Below are 16045 nucleotides of genomic sequence, written 5' to 3'. Positions count from 1 at the left end.
TCAGCTATTAAAAAAAAAAAAAGTATCTTATGTCCTTGTAGAATGATAACATGTAGCTAAATGCTACTGCCAGAATAACATTTCTTTTGTTAGAAGCGTATTTGACAATTCAAATCTCCACTTCACTATCAGCACTATTTACAGAATGGAGCTACTCACCAAAGGAAACATTCACCAGAAGAGAATAGTACCTGATTTGGCAAAAAGACTGTGCAGCACTACAAAGCTAGCAACAGCAACTCCGTCTCTCTCTGCGTTCCAGCAAGATGGGAGAGAGCCTGTGCTGCTGCGAACAGACAGGTTAGCTCAAGGTCTGATGAACTCCCTCATTATCACAGAGCAAGCTGCCCTGCAGCTGTAACTTTCAATTTCCTCTACTGAAAAAAAACAGTCAAAAGATCAGAAACTTTGTTAAAAATATTTATTTAAAAAAATACAATTGTTTTGCATGTCTGGTTGCACATAACTATTAACATATGATTGACTTGAATAATTTGCTACAATGCTTTTTTAAAGCCAGCTTGCATTATACAAAGCAAATCCCTCTGTCAGTTCTTACATAAAATAGTTTTCTTTAACTATTCCCACCCCATTTTTAAAAAAGATTGCAATACATTGATTTTTTTTTTTTTTTTTTTTGCACAAAAATTGAAGCAATAGAAAAGTCACCTGATTTCTCAGGAAAGACCTTCATTATGTTTGAATAACAACTGCCAATATGCCACTCTAAAAGCAGCATTTGTTACTTTGAAGTGTCATTACAGTGCACTTCCTCCAAAGTAAGTTTTGCATCTTAGAACTTTGCCTCCAAATTATATTCAAACCTGAAATGTGTTCAAATAACTGCATATCTGCTATAATCAAGTTGATCAGACTTTTTTCCAATATTGTATCAACACGCTGAAGGTCTTCCTAATATGTTATCTTGGAAGGTTAAATAAAAGCAAATTTAGTAACACTGAACAATTACTGAAAACTTTGGCTATTTATGTACTTGCATTACATACCGGCATTTATTTTTTTAAAACACAATGGCATTAAGATACTCTTATTATAAGGTATTATTTTCAAAAAAAGTTAGACTGAGAAGCTATTCTCTCCCAGGCAAGTTTACCCAACTGTAACGAGAGCACCAAAGCGGTGTAAGATTACAGTTGTCTCTAAAAGACCGTGTCTAGAAAAAGTCTCCAGTGTAGGAAGTTAAGACACTCACTATAACATAACTTGCTTTGTCTCTTGACTTGGTACTATATATATATACATTAAAAAAATGCAATTCTGTTCTGGAAAGAGTAATTGAAAATGCTGTCTCTGCTGCTTTCAATGTAATTTTTACCACTGATGGTTCTACTACAATTAGAGGAAAGTAAAACAGAATCCATTCGAGTTAAAGAGTAAGTTAACCGACATGAATGTCTGCTCAGTCTGCCCCAAGCAGAGATGTCAGAGCTGCTGTAGTATAAAAAAATACTGCAGACATCATCTTGCCAATTTGCAAAGAACCCAGCTTAACCTAAAATTTCAATTGAGGAATAAACACTAAAGGCATCAGAAAGTCACTTTCCAAAACAGATGTGCACTTTAAAAATAAACAGAACAACTGTCACACATTACCACAGCTGATAAGGTTGCTTAAGTTCTCTAAAATTTAACTTAAACTTCCCTCCCCTGACTCTGTCTGAGCCATAGACAAAGACCAGATTCTCAGCCAGTGTAAGTTAGACCAGTTGCAGTGATGCCAACAGATCTACTCTGATTTACAAGCTTCTGGCATGTGATTCACATCTGCCATCAGCTGGCTCAAAGATTCTCAGAATTCCCAAGACAAAGTCTCACGCTGGTTAACGATCCCTATTCAGAGTCATTTCAGTCCCAGATTAATTCCAGCTGTCCTAATACACATCAGAGGAGACAACCACTATCCTTACCATACATGTTGCTAGAATTTTCCCATTTATTCATCTCTACCATTAAGAATATACTTCTCGGCTATAAAAACAGAGGGGGGGGGGGGAAGATAAGCATTAAATGTGCTACTGTACTTATCACAAAACACTGTGACGTACATAAGGCCATCTGGTAACACTGCAACAGAATACAAACAAGATTTTAAAAGGGAGATTTAGAATACAACTTTTTTTTTTTTTTAAAACTACAATGAATAATCTCAACCCTGTTCACAGAGAATTAACGTTAAAACTAGTACATCATATATATAAAACTCTGTGCAACTGAACAACAGCAGAACAAAAAGTCAACACAATTCTATAAAGCAGTTTCAAAGCCTGAAGATTTAAGACATGCTAGCCAAAAAAAACACAACACATCTCAAGGAGCCTAGAGCAAACCCAGGTATTGTAACCCCCCCAGCACACAGCACACACTAGGAACCATGCAGAGGCCATCCTCAAAGCCTTCCTGTGTTCAAAAAAAAACAGAAGAAAAAAATAACCCCAAACAAACAGCAACAACAAAAAAAAACCAAAACAGCTTCCAGTTATTAGTACAGCACTGCTGCATGTACTGCTCAAGGACTGAAATGGGCTCCGAACACAATGCCTTCCAACCTCTCCTCCCCTCTCCTTACTGCGCTGCTTACAGTTCATTCAGTGTCTCCATTAAAAGACCCCTGTTTTCCGAAGGTTCATAATTTTCCTGTTACGCCCCCTGCCAAAAACCCTACTTTGAGATGAAAACCTTCTGCAACGCATGGTCTCAACAGAGAAGCAAGTGTTTTAAGTAAAAAAAGAAGTCCAAACTTTTGTTCCATGAACATAAAACTATTCAAAGACACATTTAAGACACTTTTTTTAGAAGATGTGGCATACAACAATGTCAAAGATGCATTTAAAAATAACCTTTGGCAACTAATTAGTCCACACTGTGGTATAATTGATTTGAGTACTAAAAAAAAAACAAAAACAACAAAACACCCAAACCAAAAAACCTCACCAGCATGTGCAAAACATTTAAAAGTGGCAACTGCACAGTGCAGTATTTGCTTTGAGTGTACAAGGTAAGCGTTATTTACGCAGATCTGGAAGCCAGAATACATAATGAACACACGTCCTCTCAGGCAGTGAGCATGTGTACACACGTATGTTCACATGAAGAAAGCTATTCCAGTCTCAGTTAAACGATGCATCTAAAAACAAGTTTTCAGTTCTCAAAGTATGCTTTTTATCAGATGTCTGGAACAGCTCCACAGTCAAAGTCTTCTACTACATTCTTTGGGAGGGGGTAAACAAAAATAAATTCTAGTCAGTTTTACTTTTTTTCTTTGTAGAATAATTTATACAAAGCAGACATCTTGCTATCCTGAAAGGGAAATACATTAGCATACACATTAAAGAAGAAACATTGGGCCCTGCCCAGCTTTCTTACCTTGCAGGTCACTTTTTTTTTTTTTTTTTTTTTTGCAAAGCATGGTTACGGTCAGCAAAGCTGCATCCTCCAGAAAGAACCAACGTTCTGCAGTAGACATATTCCCCCTTATTTTTGTTTGTTCTTTGTACAAAGGCAAGAATAATATTCCTCAGTTCAAGATCCACTAGACACCCAAAACCAAAGCTTAATCTTTCTGCTTTAGATGGCACCAAGACAGTCAGGAAATTTCAATACAAGGTCTGTTGATGATAAACACAGATTGCAGAAGTACAACAGCACTGCCATTACTACGACTCTGTAGCTCCTATATTGTATCCTTATGACTAAAAGCAGGCTATGGAGAAAAGATTTGGTTCTACTTTCAAAAATTCTTCTCTGTCCAGAATTGGCTTTTAGGAAGGGCTCCTACACACTCAATACTACTCGCTCAAACGAAGCGGAATGCTGTGACCATAGATGTCGATCCAAGACAAAGCCTTTTGCAGTAATGGCCCTGAAGGACTGTGTGAAACAACTGTCACTGCATTTTATCTTTTAATCTTCATCTGACAGCCTCCGATTTCAGCAGATCAACTTTAGCATGTCACACATTAACCACCACTCAACTTGATTACAATAGCCAAAGGCTTCCACATTAAGCAGATTTGCTAATACTGTTCAGACTAAACAGCAGCCATTGCCAATTACTGTTTAATTAAATTCAAATCAAACCATAAAAATTCCTGTTTAGGCAAGACATACTATACCTCATTAAAACATCCCAAATAGCTTCTAAGCAACATAATTGCAATTCTAATGGATTTTCAACTTATCTGCCGAGTGTAAGATCCTGTGGGGCTCGGGCTGTTTGTTTGCAATACCATGCTCCGTGATTATTAAGACAAAATAAACTATCCATACCCATGACCTCAGAGGCCAGAAGGTACGTGTATTTCTTTACACAGGAGAACTAAGGAACAAAACAGAACAAAATTGTTATGGACACCCAAAACTCAAACATCAAGTTTTAAAATACCTGTCAACTTTGACAATGTTCCTTAACTACTGATGTAGTTTATTTTCATATCGGACAATACCAAGATAGCCTCTTGATACAACACTGAGATGTGTCTTGTAAACAAATATGCATTAAAAATGGAAGAGGTTAAATTGTATAGTAAAACATGAGTACATACAAAAATGCTATAAAACAGTAGCAAAAGGTAACTAAGAGATACATGAATAAACCATGGGTAGCCAACAGACTGTCAGAACTATAGGTTCTGACCTCAGCACTAGAAAAATGCTACAGAAATGGATCAGAACTCCACACCTGTGCTCACCTGAGAAACTGCATCAATGCACTAGGCTAGCTCTTTCACCCCAATCTCAAGCTGCAGAAGTTCTCGCATGGAAGTTGAAGTCATGAGGGAATTTGACATTAATGCATCTCACTGCATTTTGAAAAAGCTGTGTAAAGGAAGATATGCACATAAGCAGCCTTCACTGTGGTTAAAATGAACACTATAAAAAAGAAGAATCTGTTTGCTAGATATCTGAGGTTTGAAAACATATCAGAGGGAGAAATTATTCCAAACAAACCACTGAACAGCCAAAGCCTTTCATATTATAATGCATGCTCCATTATACCAAAGTATACGGATACTGAAGTCTTAGAATGCTCTAAGTTAAAACAATGAATTCTCAAATTCAAGGAATTTTATTACTTCCTGACCTATTGCAAAATGCAACTTGAATGTGCCAAAGACAGTGCATAGGAATTACATTCAGCCATCACTGCTGAAAACCGATTTCTGAAACAAGGACCTAGACTTAAGCTGCTGTTAAGAAAAAAACTAAAACAACTTTCCTCCATCACCCTCATTACTAGGATCACATTCTCTGAAAACAGGTAAGACAGAACAAATATGGTTCTATAACTGTAGGGTATTAACACATTTCTGCTTTCCACGGATTGTTTCTGCTAGCAGCACGTGTTGCTAGTGGCATCCTGACAGTTCAGGATCTCAAAAAAAAGCCAGACATAGCACACATAGCAACAGCAGTGCAAGCTTTCTAACTCTGCAGTACTATTATACAGCAGCAGCGACACGTAAAAGAGATTTCCAGAAGCAAGACAGATGTTCAGCTTCCATGCTCATCCAGTCTAATTCTACCACCATCTATGAATTAACCGATGCAAATATTATCAAGCATTCAACAATACCATGGCTACTTCAGCAACACAAATTGTAATAAAATATTTCTGTAATGCTGCATTATTATTTTTTTTTAAACCAACACGGTACTATACCCATATTACAGACTGCTACCATGATAATTAAAAGAGAGCCTATATTAACCCCCACCTTCCCTACACTACATTAAAAACAAGTTGCAACGAGCTGCAAACTGCTCCTGAAGTGAGCTAGTAGAGTACCAGCAATTCACATAACCAAGCTCCAAGAAGTCACAGCGACACTGGGCTCTGTCAGGAATGTGATCCAAAAAAGCTGGCAGTTATATACTTGTTAGTAAATGTGTGTTTAATGAGGCAGCATATATACAAGATAATATTACCTTAAGTGACCTGAAAGTTGTAATGGAGAAAAGGCGAGCAAGCCACTTCTCTCCCCCCTCCCCTCCCCTTTCAACTTGCTTTCCCAACTGCCTCCTGAGATTATAATCCTATACAGGACTTTTATTTTCCTAGGCAGGTGCTTAAGAAGCAAAAGCAATCATCTCCTCAGTGCTATCTGTCAGGAAGTTGGATATTACCAGATTGAAACCAACACATACAGGCTGCATTTTCACATTAACTTTCTCTGAAGAAGGTATTCCCAAAGGTAAATGTGTATCTCATCAACCAGCTATGGCAGTGCAATCTTATGAAGCTACTTGGAGAAGAGCATGAAACCAGGCCAAGCACAACTGACAAGCTATGTTAGCATTTGGTTTTCTTGCATACCTATGCTGAAAGTGATAAAAGTTTACAAATAATTAAGTGCATGTGTGCACATACACAACTTTTAAACAAATAAACTTGGCTTTTCTCCATAGGGGACAAGGAAAGGGAAGCAATTAAATTGCAAGTCTTTAGTGCTCATTAATTATTTTTAAACTCTAATCCTAGTCTGCAATGTTGCTCTCAAGTCCACACACTTGGTGGGCATAAAATTGGCCAACCTAAAACAACCATTAAAAGTGCTGCTATTTATATATAGCTATATATATTTGCTAAAGCAGACTCATAAGCCATCATGCAAACCAGAAAATTCCAGATGCCTGCTCTTAATTATGAACTGCAGTTTTCTTTCTGCATTTAAACAAAAAAAAAAAAAAAAAAAAAAAAGAAAAAAAAAGGTCAATATTGCACATTGTCATTTTAAGAGCCGCTGGCACAGGAACTTTATCCTGGATTTGCTGATGTCTAAAATGCGAAGCAGTATTATGCCTCTGACGTAACTGAACAGGAAGACAGTTCACTACATGAGCTCACTCCCTGCTATCTCCACCTGAAGAAGGCATACCCTTTTCTCCCACCAGGCAGGGGACTTTCTGGATGAACAATACCCAAAAAGCAACTCCATTACACCCACCTGTCTTGGGTGTCATGTCAGGAACATACTAAGCAGTTTAGATATTTCAATGCTAGAGTCTAGAAAGATAACGTCACTGCAGTAAATTAAGTCTTGGGTATTGTCATACGCTTTAAAGTGAATGCAGAGTCTGCAAAAGTGGCAAAGGGAAAACTCTGGAAAGCTCGAGTTCACCACTTATCCATAAGACAGGTGCAATATATACAGCATACACTGTCAGCTCCTCTTGCTGTAAAGGTACAATCTTCCTCTGCTTATTAAAACTTTGAAGACAGCCAGTGAGGATGCCAAAGGAAAGAGATGGTCTCCATCTGTTTTCTAGTGGGTATTTTATGAAGAAGATTATCTTACGTCACCAACTCAATGTAAACAGTAGCAAATAGAAGTTGCTGCCTGACATCAGATGCCCAAAGTGGAAGGGCACACGGCCCAGCGCCAACAGACCAAGACATGCAGCCTCTGAGGGGCCGTGAGAGGAGAGTCTCTCTTCTTACATCGCTCAGTTCTCTTAAAAGGCCTCCTGAGCTGTAAAAATCTAACTACAAGTTTCATTTCATCCGTGTTTCAAATGGCTCTGGAAACTACTCTTGCATTAATCCACACACACGGCTACAAAGAAACGGAATGCAAGCGCAAATTTACAGTAAGGTTGCTACGCCGTGGTACCCCTCTCAGCTAGCTGTACACACGGAGCCTAATTTATTTTGGGTCCGAGTGCTTCCTCAAATAAAAAAAGCAATAGATCTAATGCAAAACTTGAGATAAGAGCTGGTAGAAGAGGAGCTTCTCCACTTCAACTGTGGGAAAAGAGCAGTAACGTTAATGCTCACACGTTAGTGTTCTCACCCACTGTTTGGGTCTGAAACTCTAGCATCAGGCAGCAACCTCACCAAATACACACCCTCAAAACCGCATGTAAAATCCACCACCCTGCTAATCTTCCAGCAGTGAGATTACAGGCTTTGTAACAGGTCTCTGGCACAAGAAATGTTTGGACTTCAGCATTAAAACTTTCTGAGAACTGAAAGGAACTAATCCCACCACTCATTCGTCTCCACCTTGCCTCCTCACCGAAGGGAGGGCAGGGAAGCATCCAGAAGCTAGCCAGACCACTTCTCCGAGGGGCTGGACTGTCGGCATACAATGCCATTCAAAAATTGTCCGTATCTCAGTAACACAATCGTTGAATATTCCTTGAAAATTTCTCCCTGCAAAAAGACAAGATGTTTTTACAGCAGAAAAGACGCGGGCTGTTTTGTTGCTGCCGAAGTTATCAGGCCCCAAGGCAAAGCTGAGTGCACACACCCCTTTCCCAAGCATTTCCTGGAATGCCAGCTTCGATCATGATTAGATTTCTTCTTGCCAAGCACAGGAAGCAGAAGAACAGAGGGTTTTTCCAAGAGTCACAGAGAAAAGACTTCTCTGATACCGTTTTACTGCAATCAGTGCAGACTCAGTTACTGCAACACCAACCGAAACTCCCTTTAACCATAGTGAAGTCTTCCAAACCAAGGAGGGAAGAGAAGAGACTGGAGCTTCAGCTCCTATTAAGGCGTTTGCATATACATTCCCAACCTGGGTCTTCAAAAAAGGGAATTTTGCAAAAAAGGCATTTTATTTGGGAATGGCAAAAACTATGATTGTTGATTATCTCTGTGGAATTATAAATTGCTCATTTAAAAAACATGGTTAAATATAAGTGTCATATCTTTCCCTTGCTTGCCAATATGTCCTTTCCTTGAGTTCATGTGCTATGTCTTCTGTAGATCAGGGGAAAATGGGCCAGGGGTAGAGGGTCCATCCAGTCCAGACAGAGTAAATGGGCCATGACTGTTCAGCACTGATGGAAACTAAGAGACAAAACAAAAACGATTAGGGAAAGGCCAGTTTAATTTACTGGTCCTCTCATATCTGTGCGTGTAGAAGCTCTCCCAGGAAAAAAACAAAAACAAAACACAAAAAAACCCCAAAACACAATAAAGAAAAAAAACCCCAAACTCTCAAAGAATATCCTTGGCTTCTCCCAAGTAATTTACTTTTTAAATGCCACTGCATTGCAGACTGCAGCAATCCAGCTATTATAACCAGCGTCACCAGGAGGACCCAGTCTGTAACCTCTGCGCTGAGCACTGCCTATGTCCTGAACTAGTAAGTGACTTTAATACAGGTTGTTGGGAAACCGTGGTCTAAATTGTTCCTCAGTTAATTATCAGCTATTTATAGAGAAAAATGTCCAGTGCATTTTCAGAACTACTTGTTTATTCCCTATCCTCACGGTACATATAAGCTACTTCCTTCATCTCCATGGAGATGACAGATATGAACCCAAAAGACAACTAGTTAAATTTTACCCTTTGCCTAAGCAGACTCAGGCAACAGATGTGGTTATTCCAATTCCAAAGTGGAAGGTGAAGGAAGAGCATGAGTAATTATAACTAAAGGATTTTTATTTTAAATATAGGGGACTTTTTTCTTATGTATTAAACAAAAATATTTATTAAAAACTGTGAAGCTGAGAATTTCCAAACAACAGAAGACAGCAGAACATAAAGATCTTAAAGAACTGTGCTACATATCGCCACAGAGATCACACACACAATCTTCCTTTTTACTAGTGGTGAGATTTACTTCCTGTCTTTCAACAGAAGAGACTGTTAACAATCAATTAAAACAACCAATACAGTAGCAAAATTCTATTTCCAGGAAAATCTCAACCAGTAAAGTTACAGGGAGACAAATTTTACAGGAAGGACAAACCTAACCCCCACCCCTCAATCTCTCTCTAACTACAGCACAGACTGCTACTAATTTAAAACATTTGTGAAACACCAACATTTACAATAGACTTCAATAAAACTGGGTAAACACTAAAATTAAAGGCTCTCAAAAGCTAACACAGGGGATAGAAAACAGAAAGATCGCTATTTTGTTTCTAATTCAGATATTTGGGCTAACTGATTCCTGCAGGTCTACTGAGGAAGGTACTGAAAAGCACAGAGAGATTGGCTAAACTTGCTGGAACTTACCTGAAAGAGTGTATTAGCACCTTGCAACCTTGCAGGACTGAGAGGAGCAACTGGGCTTAGCGTACTCCAGAAGTGAATACTGGAGAGCAAGGGACTCGGGGTCAGCAAGATGGGTGTCTGCAAAACACATGAAGATAGTCAGCTGTGTGAAACCTGCGCTGTGAGTAACACACAGCGCATGTAAATCCAACCGCAAGAATCTCAGCTCCTACAGCTGCGGAGGGCTGGGTCCAAATTTCAGGAACTCCCATTCCCTCCTTCCGCCTTCTCCCACCTCCTCCTCCTCCCTTCAAACCCCACAACAGCAGCAGCAGTCATCCGGCTCTCCCGCCCCTTGCTGAGCAATTGGCCCTCTGCTCCCAACAGCTGCCAAATCCCGCTGTAACCTACAGCAAATCGGCTCCTCCTGCAGTTCAGCGTACAGCACCTGCAAGTGACTTTGGAAAACTCAGTCCATCGATTTAAAAAGAGCAGACAGTGGGCACACGCGTGGTCTGGGTGACACCGACAACGTAAGCCACGATAAAAGACATTTACATCCAGCTTCTGAATATTCTGGATGTTCCAGGTTCACCAGCCAAACACTTCGAAGGGTGCCAAAAGAGCAACTCCACTTGATTTTTTTTCCCCTGTCTTCAGCCACTTCAGTTTTCAATCAGCTTCCCTACAGTTTCACTCTAACTCCAATTTATTAAAGCAAAGAGATTAAATATGTACAGAACAATTTAACACCCTAGTTGGAATCAGTTCTCTTCCAAATTTTCCATGCGGCATAAAAGCTTTCCTTTCCCACACAAAGATAACCACCAAATTAAGCAGCCGTTCTTATTCCTGTTAAGTCACAATACTCTGGTCTTAAGTAACGGCTACTAAATCAAGCAAAAGCAAGCTGCTAAACAGACACCTCCGTAGTTCTCTATTTTTAAAGCATTTTCAGAATCAGCCTGAAGGATAAGGGCAGGGTTTAGGGGTTTTGAAATAATTCAATATCACCCTGGCAAGATTTACAAAGGATCCTGCTGGTGCTGGCTTGCGTTTTGCCTCCACATGCTAACACTGTACAGACGTGTACAGCTGACATACCACTTGGGCACACTTTGGGGTGGAAGTAATACCGATTATGAATAAAGTTTCTGTTTTATAAGAAAAATGGGAGTGACATTCTGAGTTTCAGAACTCCAAATATGATCTACTGACTATTCATTTTCCACTTGCCTTCCCTTACTGTTTTAAAATATAACATAACCACTATTATTACTAAAAAAAAAAAAAAACCACACCCAAAAAAACCAAACCAAAAAAACCCAGAAAACCAGGAAGAGAATTAGGTTACCTGAGAGAAAAGTGCTGGAGTAAGAGAAGCAGTTGGGAGAGAAGGACTCAGAATCCCCAGTGGACTTGGATCGCTGCCTGTAATGACGAGAGTAGGAGCCAACTCCAGCCCTTTGGGTTTTTTCGATCTGGAGAGGTGATTGGCAAATTCCTTCTCCAGCACAGATGAATCCTGCTCTTTGGGCTCTGGGGATTGATGCTGAAGGCTCTGAGCCTGCTCCAGCTGCTGAGAAGCCACGGACTCTATGTCCGTGTCAATGTCCAGGTCAGGATTAGAGCTCAGGGGCGGCGACGGGGGTGTGGAAGGAACTTGCAGAGTGGGAGAAACTGAGGATATGGGTGGAGTTGGGGTGAAGCTGGTGGTTAAGTTTGGCAAAGGTGCTGGAGCTTCAGGGACAGTTAACTTGGGTAGAACAAGCGTCTCCAAGGTCTGGAGAGTTTTCTTCCGATCCCATGGGAAGAGAGGATGCGGTTGAAGTGGCAGAAGCCGTGGAAGTGGCAGAGACCACTGAAGTGGTAGAGACCAGGGGGACAGAAGAAGGCTTTTTGGAGGGCATGGTTACAAACTTGATGACAGAGGGTGTTGGATCCTGAGCAGGTTTCTTCTCTGTCAGTTTCTCAGCTGGATTCTCAATCTTGATGGACCTGAAGAGTTTTACGCTGGAAGAGTTCAGGGAGTTCAGAGTAAAAGAGGAGTACAAGCCTGAGTGGATATAGTCATTGCGGCTGGAGGATTTAGCACATGACTGAGACTTCTCCTTCCCACAGTTTTCCACATCCTTCGGAGCACTGCTAACTTCCGCAAAACCAGTCATTTCAGGGTCTCCTTCTATACGGCCCACAACAAGTGGATCCATATTTAAAATCTCCGGATAAGAAACAAACTTGTACACAAACTTCTTACCGTTCACTTTTTTAATGATATTCTGTGGGTAAGAAGATATATATATATTTAGACCTTCTTCAGATTAATTTTCTTCCTACAAACACTGCCTAAAATAGACTAAGGAATTAGATCGTCTGTAATCTTTCATCAATTGTTTCTTTTTTCTTTTTTAAAAATACACTGCATTCTTGCAATTCAGTTATGCTCCTGAAGTATCATTTCCAGAGCTTGCAAACAAAACACTAAAACAGGTGAGCTTAACCTGACGTTACATATACTAACAACAGCCTTAAAAATTGCCAAGCAATGCTGTTTAACAGATTTTAAAAGATCTGCTAAGAAACAAAAAAATACCCATTACACCCATAAAAGATTACTGACCTGGGTACAGTAAGTATAATCTAACAGGAGAACCTGCAGAATTAAAGCTTACAGGTTTAGCAGAATTGAGAGCTAATACTTCAAATCAAACCACCTTTATTCTTAATAAGATGATAATAAAAGAAAATAAGTAGCTGAACTAGTCAGCAGAATGTAGGCTAATCAGCTACTTCAATACCACAAAATAGCGTATGTCGAACCTGTTTTGCTCCTAAGTGAAATGCCACACACAGTTTGGACCCAAGAAGATTCTTATTTATCGTACAATTATTATTACTGAGACCTCTCAATTTGAAGTCAGATTTGTGCTACCCAATAATAAACTCCAAGCAACATACCACCTGCTACAAACTGACAGGTTCCTCAGAAACTGTGTTTTATTTTTTATCTTGTACACCCACACAATAAGCAGTTGTGGGATATACGGCGGATTAAAATGAAGGTAAGACTCCCACACTGTGGTTCTAGTTCAGCTTTTTGGACACTACCTGTGCACTAATGAAAGGCTCTCACAAGTTATTAGAAGGCATTAGCTAAACAAGAGTAGCATCTTACTCTGCTGGACTAAACTCACTGACCACATCAGAGGTGCAATTCTGCATACATGGAGAAAAAGAAAAATACTTTGGGCTGCTTCACTGAAAATCCTTATTTTGATAGCCCCTTCATAGAGACAATTGCAGAAAAGATCTCAAGGTGGTGCAATATTCACCATCTCAATCATTATAATCATTCTGTTGCTTAAACAGTGTTGAGTGTTAAAGAGTGTTGAGGATTTTAACCCTTACAAGGGCACATATTTTTGGAAAGGTGATTAGTGTTCAAAGACAGATTCGTATTAGCAGGGACATAAATCAAAGAAGGTAACATTTTGCACAAAGCTAGCTAGAACCTTATAAAGTAACCACTGGCGAGGAAATGCAGCACAATGACAAACAAAAGAAAAAAACCCTCTAAACATCAACTAGTACACCTTGCTTAAGTCTGGGAGACAGAAGTGACACCTATCCCCTTGAAGAGAATGAAAAAGGAAACAAAGCTCATTAGGCAGGAGCTGGTAAGATGGATAAGGATTTGAGGTGGATTTACGGACTTTGTTACCTTCACATAATAGTATCTGAGAGCACGGCTGAGTTTATCATAGTTCATACTGGGCTTGTTCTTGCGGATTCCCCAGAGTCTGGCCACCTCCTCTGCCTGCAGCAGTTTGAACTCCCCGTCGTTGGAGGTCCAACAGATGATATTCTTGTTCTGAGGCTCTTGGAGGAGTTGGAGGAGGAACTGCCACAGGGTGATAGCACTGTCCATAGCAGTAAGCTGAAATTCAGAAAGGCAGATAAGAGGCAACAGATTAGGAACAGCGCATTTTCTTCATCTCCCTAGAAGGGGGTAATGGAGCAGAGGTGTTATTTCCAAAGCTAGCAAGAGTAAAAATTATTAGTCACCAGTCGTGAAATATGTTCCCTGCAGAACAGAGAGGCTGAGAGCCAACTGCTGCCGTCTCCTCCCACATGTCAGTACTTTTCACATGGGTTATATTTAGACTCATTTAACTAAATCAGGTCACTTTGGGTAAGTTGCAATGAGTCACACTCCAAAAAAAAAAAATTTTCTAAGTTGTTCCATGTTCACCCACTCTGACTTGTGCTGCTTTATGAGAAACAGCTCAGGTGCACCCAGGTAAAAATCAAACCACCCACTCGCCTCCTCCCTTCCTTACCTGCACCCACCTCCAACCTCGGTATCTTTAAGAAAACAGAGCAGATCAAGTAAATGCTTAAGCTACGAGAAGATGCCAGTGCAGAACAACTCAATCTTCCTTCAGTTCACATTTCTACTGCCTCTTTGTAAGCAGCCCTCTCAATCAATGCACAATCTCCTATCTTTCATGTCTCCTTTATTTGCCAGATATCATCCCTGTCTTTTCTAAGAGAGTAAACATGAAAGTCAATAAAATGATTCCAAATGCTACCTTTGCTTTCCTCTTGATTCCTGCCATGTCTTACCTACATCAGTCATTTAGGCTGAGACTTTCTAGGACTAGTATCTGTCAGTTGATTCATGCACTTCCAGCATTGTTTTCTTGCACTGAAGCTGTCAATGTGTAAATTCATTAAGGACAGACAAGGCAGTAGAGATGACGTTTTTCCTTGACCATATCTGACTACACAAAACAGTGCTTCCACAGATATTTTTAAGCAGAACACTAATAATCCTGTCTGCACAAAGGAAGTATAAGATACACTGTGAATTAAACCAGATAAAATTATATTCATTCAGTATCCCATATGGATTATCTTATTCCACAACAGAACGGCTTCTATTAATGCAGCTTAAACTTCTTCCAGTGAAATAAAAACAAACCCAGCAACTCTGGAATAAGAACCATCACGATGAATTATACTAAAAATGTTTCGATATGCGTAACTGCTAGATTTCCCCCACACACACACGCACACACAGTCAAACCTCAATAAAGCAAACCTAAAGAGTACAGGGGTTTCCATCTGGGTGAATCTGCAGCCCAAGCAACCAAATGCTATCCATAAGCAGAAGCTCCAAAACAGAGTCATCAAGTCCAACTTCAGCAAGCAGGACCCACACCCACATCGTTTGAAGTCCATGTATACGCAGGGATAAGTTTAAGATTCAGTCGGGACTGCCAGTTCATCTTTGTTACCAAAGCCTTTTATTCCAATCTCGTTACTGCCCAGCACTTATCCAGCCCTATATAAGGAAGAGAACAGTCCACATGTCAGAGCTTCAGAATTTAGTCAGCCCTATAAAAGGATTACTGCTGACAGTTTACACAGGACTACACATTCTTATTTAAATAAGGTGCCCCAGGGCAGGTACTTTTTTGGGCACAGCCCATTGCATTTAACCTATTTTTAAGAATACCTGCCTAATGGCACGCTTACACGACTACACAGGGATGTTACATTGATCAAGTCAGTTAAATTGCTGCAATTACAAGGAACAATCTCAAAATGAAGGACACCCACACCACCTTGTTATGCTGGCCTAAGGTGCTTTCCTTGCTAATTACCATATGCATACAACTCCATGCTTGCCCAAATTAATTGCTCGGTACTCTAAGAAAATATCAGCTGCTGAACACTGTGCTTTGAGACTCTTCCCACACTGCACCATGGCACGCCAGCTGAACTGTATGAGAACTCGGGGCCAGGCAACCACATTAAAACTCTTCCAGGACTTCTCCTCCAACCCGTATTCACGTTTGCCGATAGCATTTCATATCTGCCTACTGGCAACGCAGAGGACGTGCACGCTGCAGAGCATCACAAGCAGAGCCTCATTATCCTGTCAGGGTGATGCACATGCATTGGGTGTTGTGTAGCATAAGGACTTGATTCTACCATTCTGCAGAGCTGTCAATACTAGTGATATCTGTTAACAGAGAAAGAGCAGGAAAAATGAAGTTGAGTGATTAT

At 40.1% G+C, this 16045-nt stretch overlaps 1 protein-coding gene across 1 annotated transcript; it reads right to left on the bottom strand.

Moving 5' to 3' along the window:
• Positions 1 to 407: 407 nt before the first annotated feature.
• On the bottom strand, positions 408 to 15842 carry ELK4 (ETS transcription factor ELK4). Its single transcript, XM_029999857.2, is given in 7 exon segments — positions 408 to 8815; positions 9992 to 10108; positions 11325 to 11762; positions 11764 to 12249; positions 13692 to 13907; positions 14311 to 14335; positions 15075 to 15842. Coding segments are annotated over 7 exon segments (1521 nt in total). The 5' UTR covers positions 15215 to 15842; the 3' UTR covers positions 408 to 8716.
• Between the last annotated feature and the right edge of the window lie 203 nt (positions 15843 to 16045).

This window comes from Aquila chrysaetos, chromosome 24 (assembly GCF_900496995.4).
Source record: "Aquila chrysaetos chrysaetos chromosome 24, bAquChr1.4, whole genome shotgun sequence".
NCBI lineage: Eukaryota > Metazoa > Chordata > Aves > Accipitriformes > Accipitridae > Aquila > Aquila chrysaetos.
This window is presented reverse-complemented; position numbering and strand designations above follow the sequence as displayed.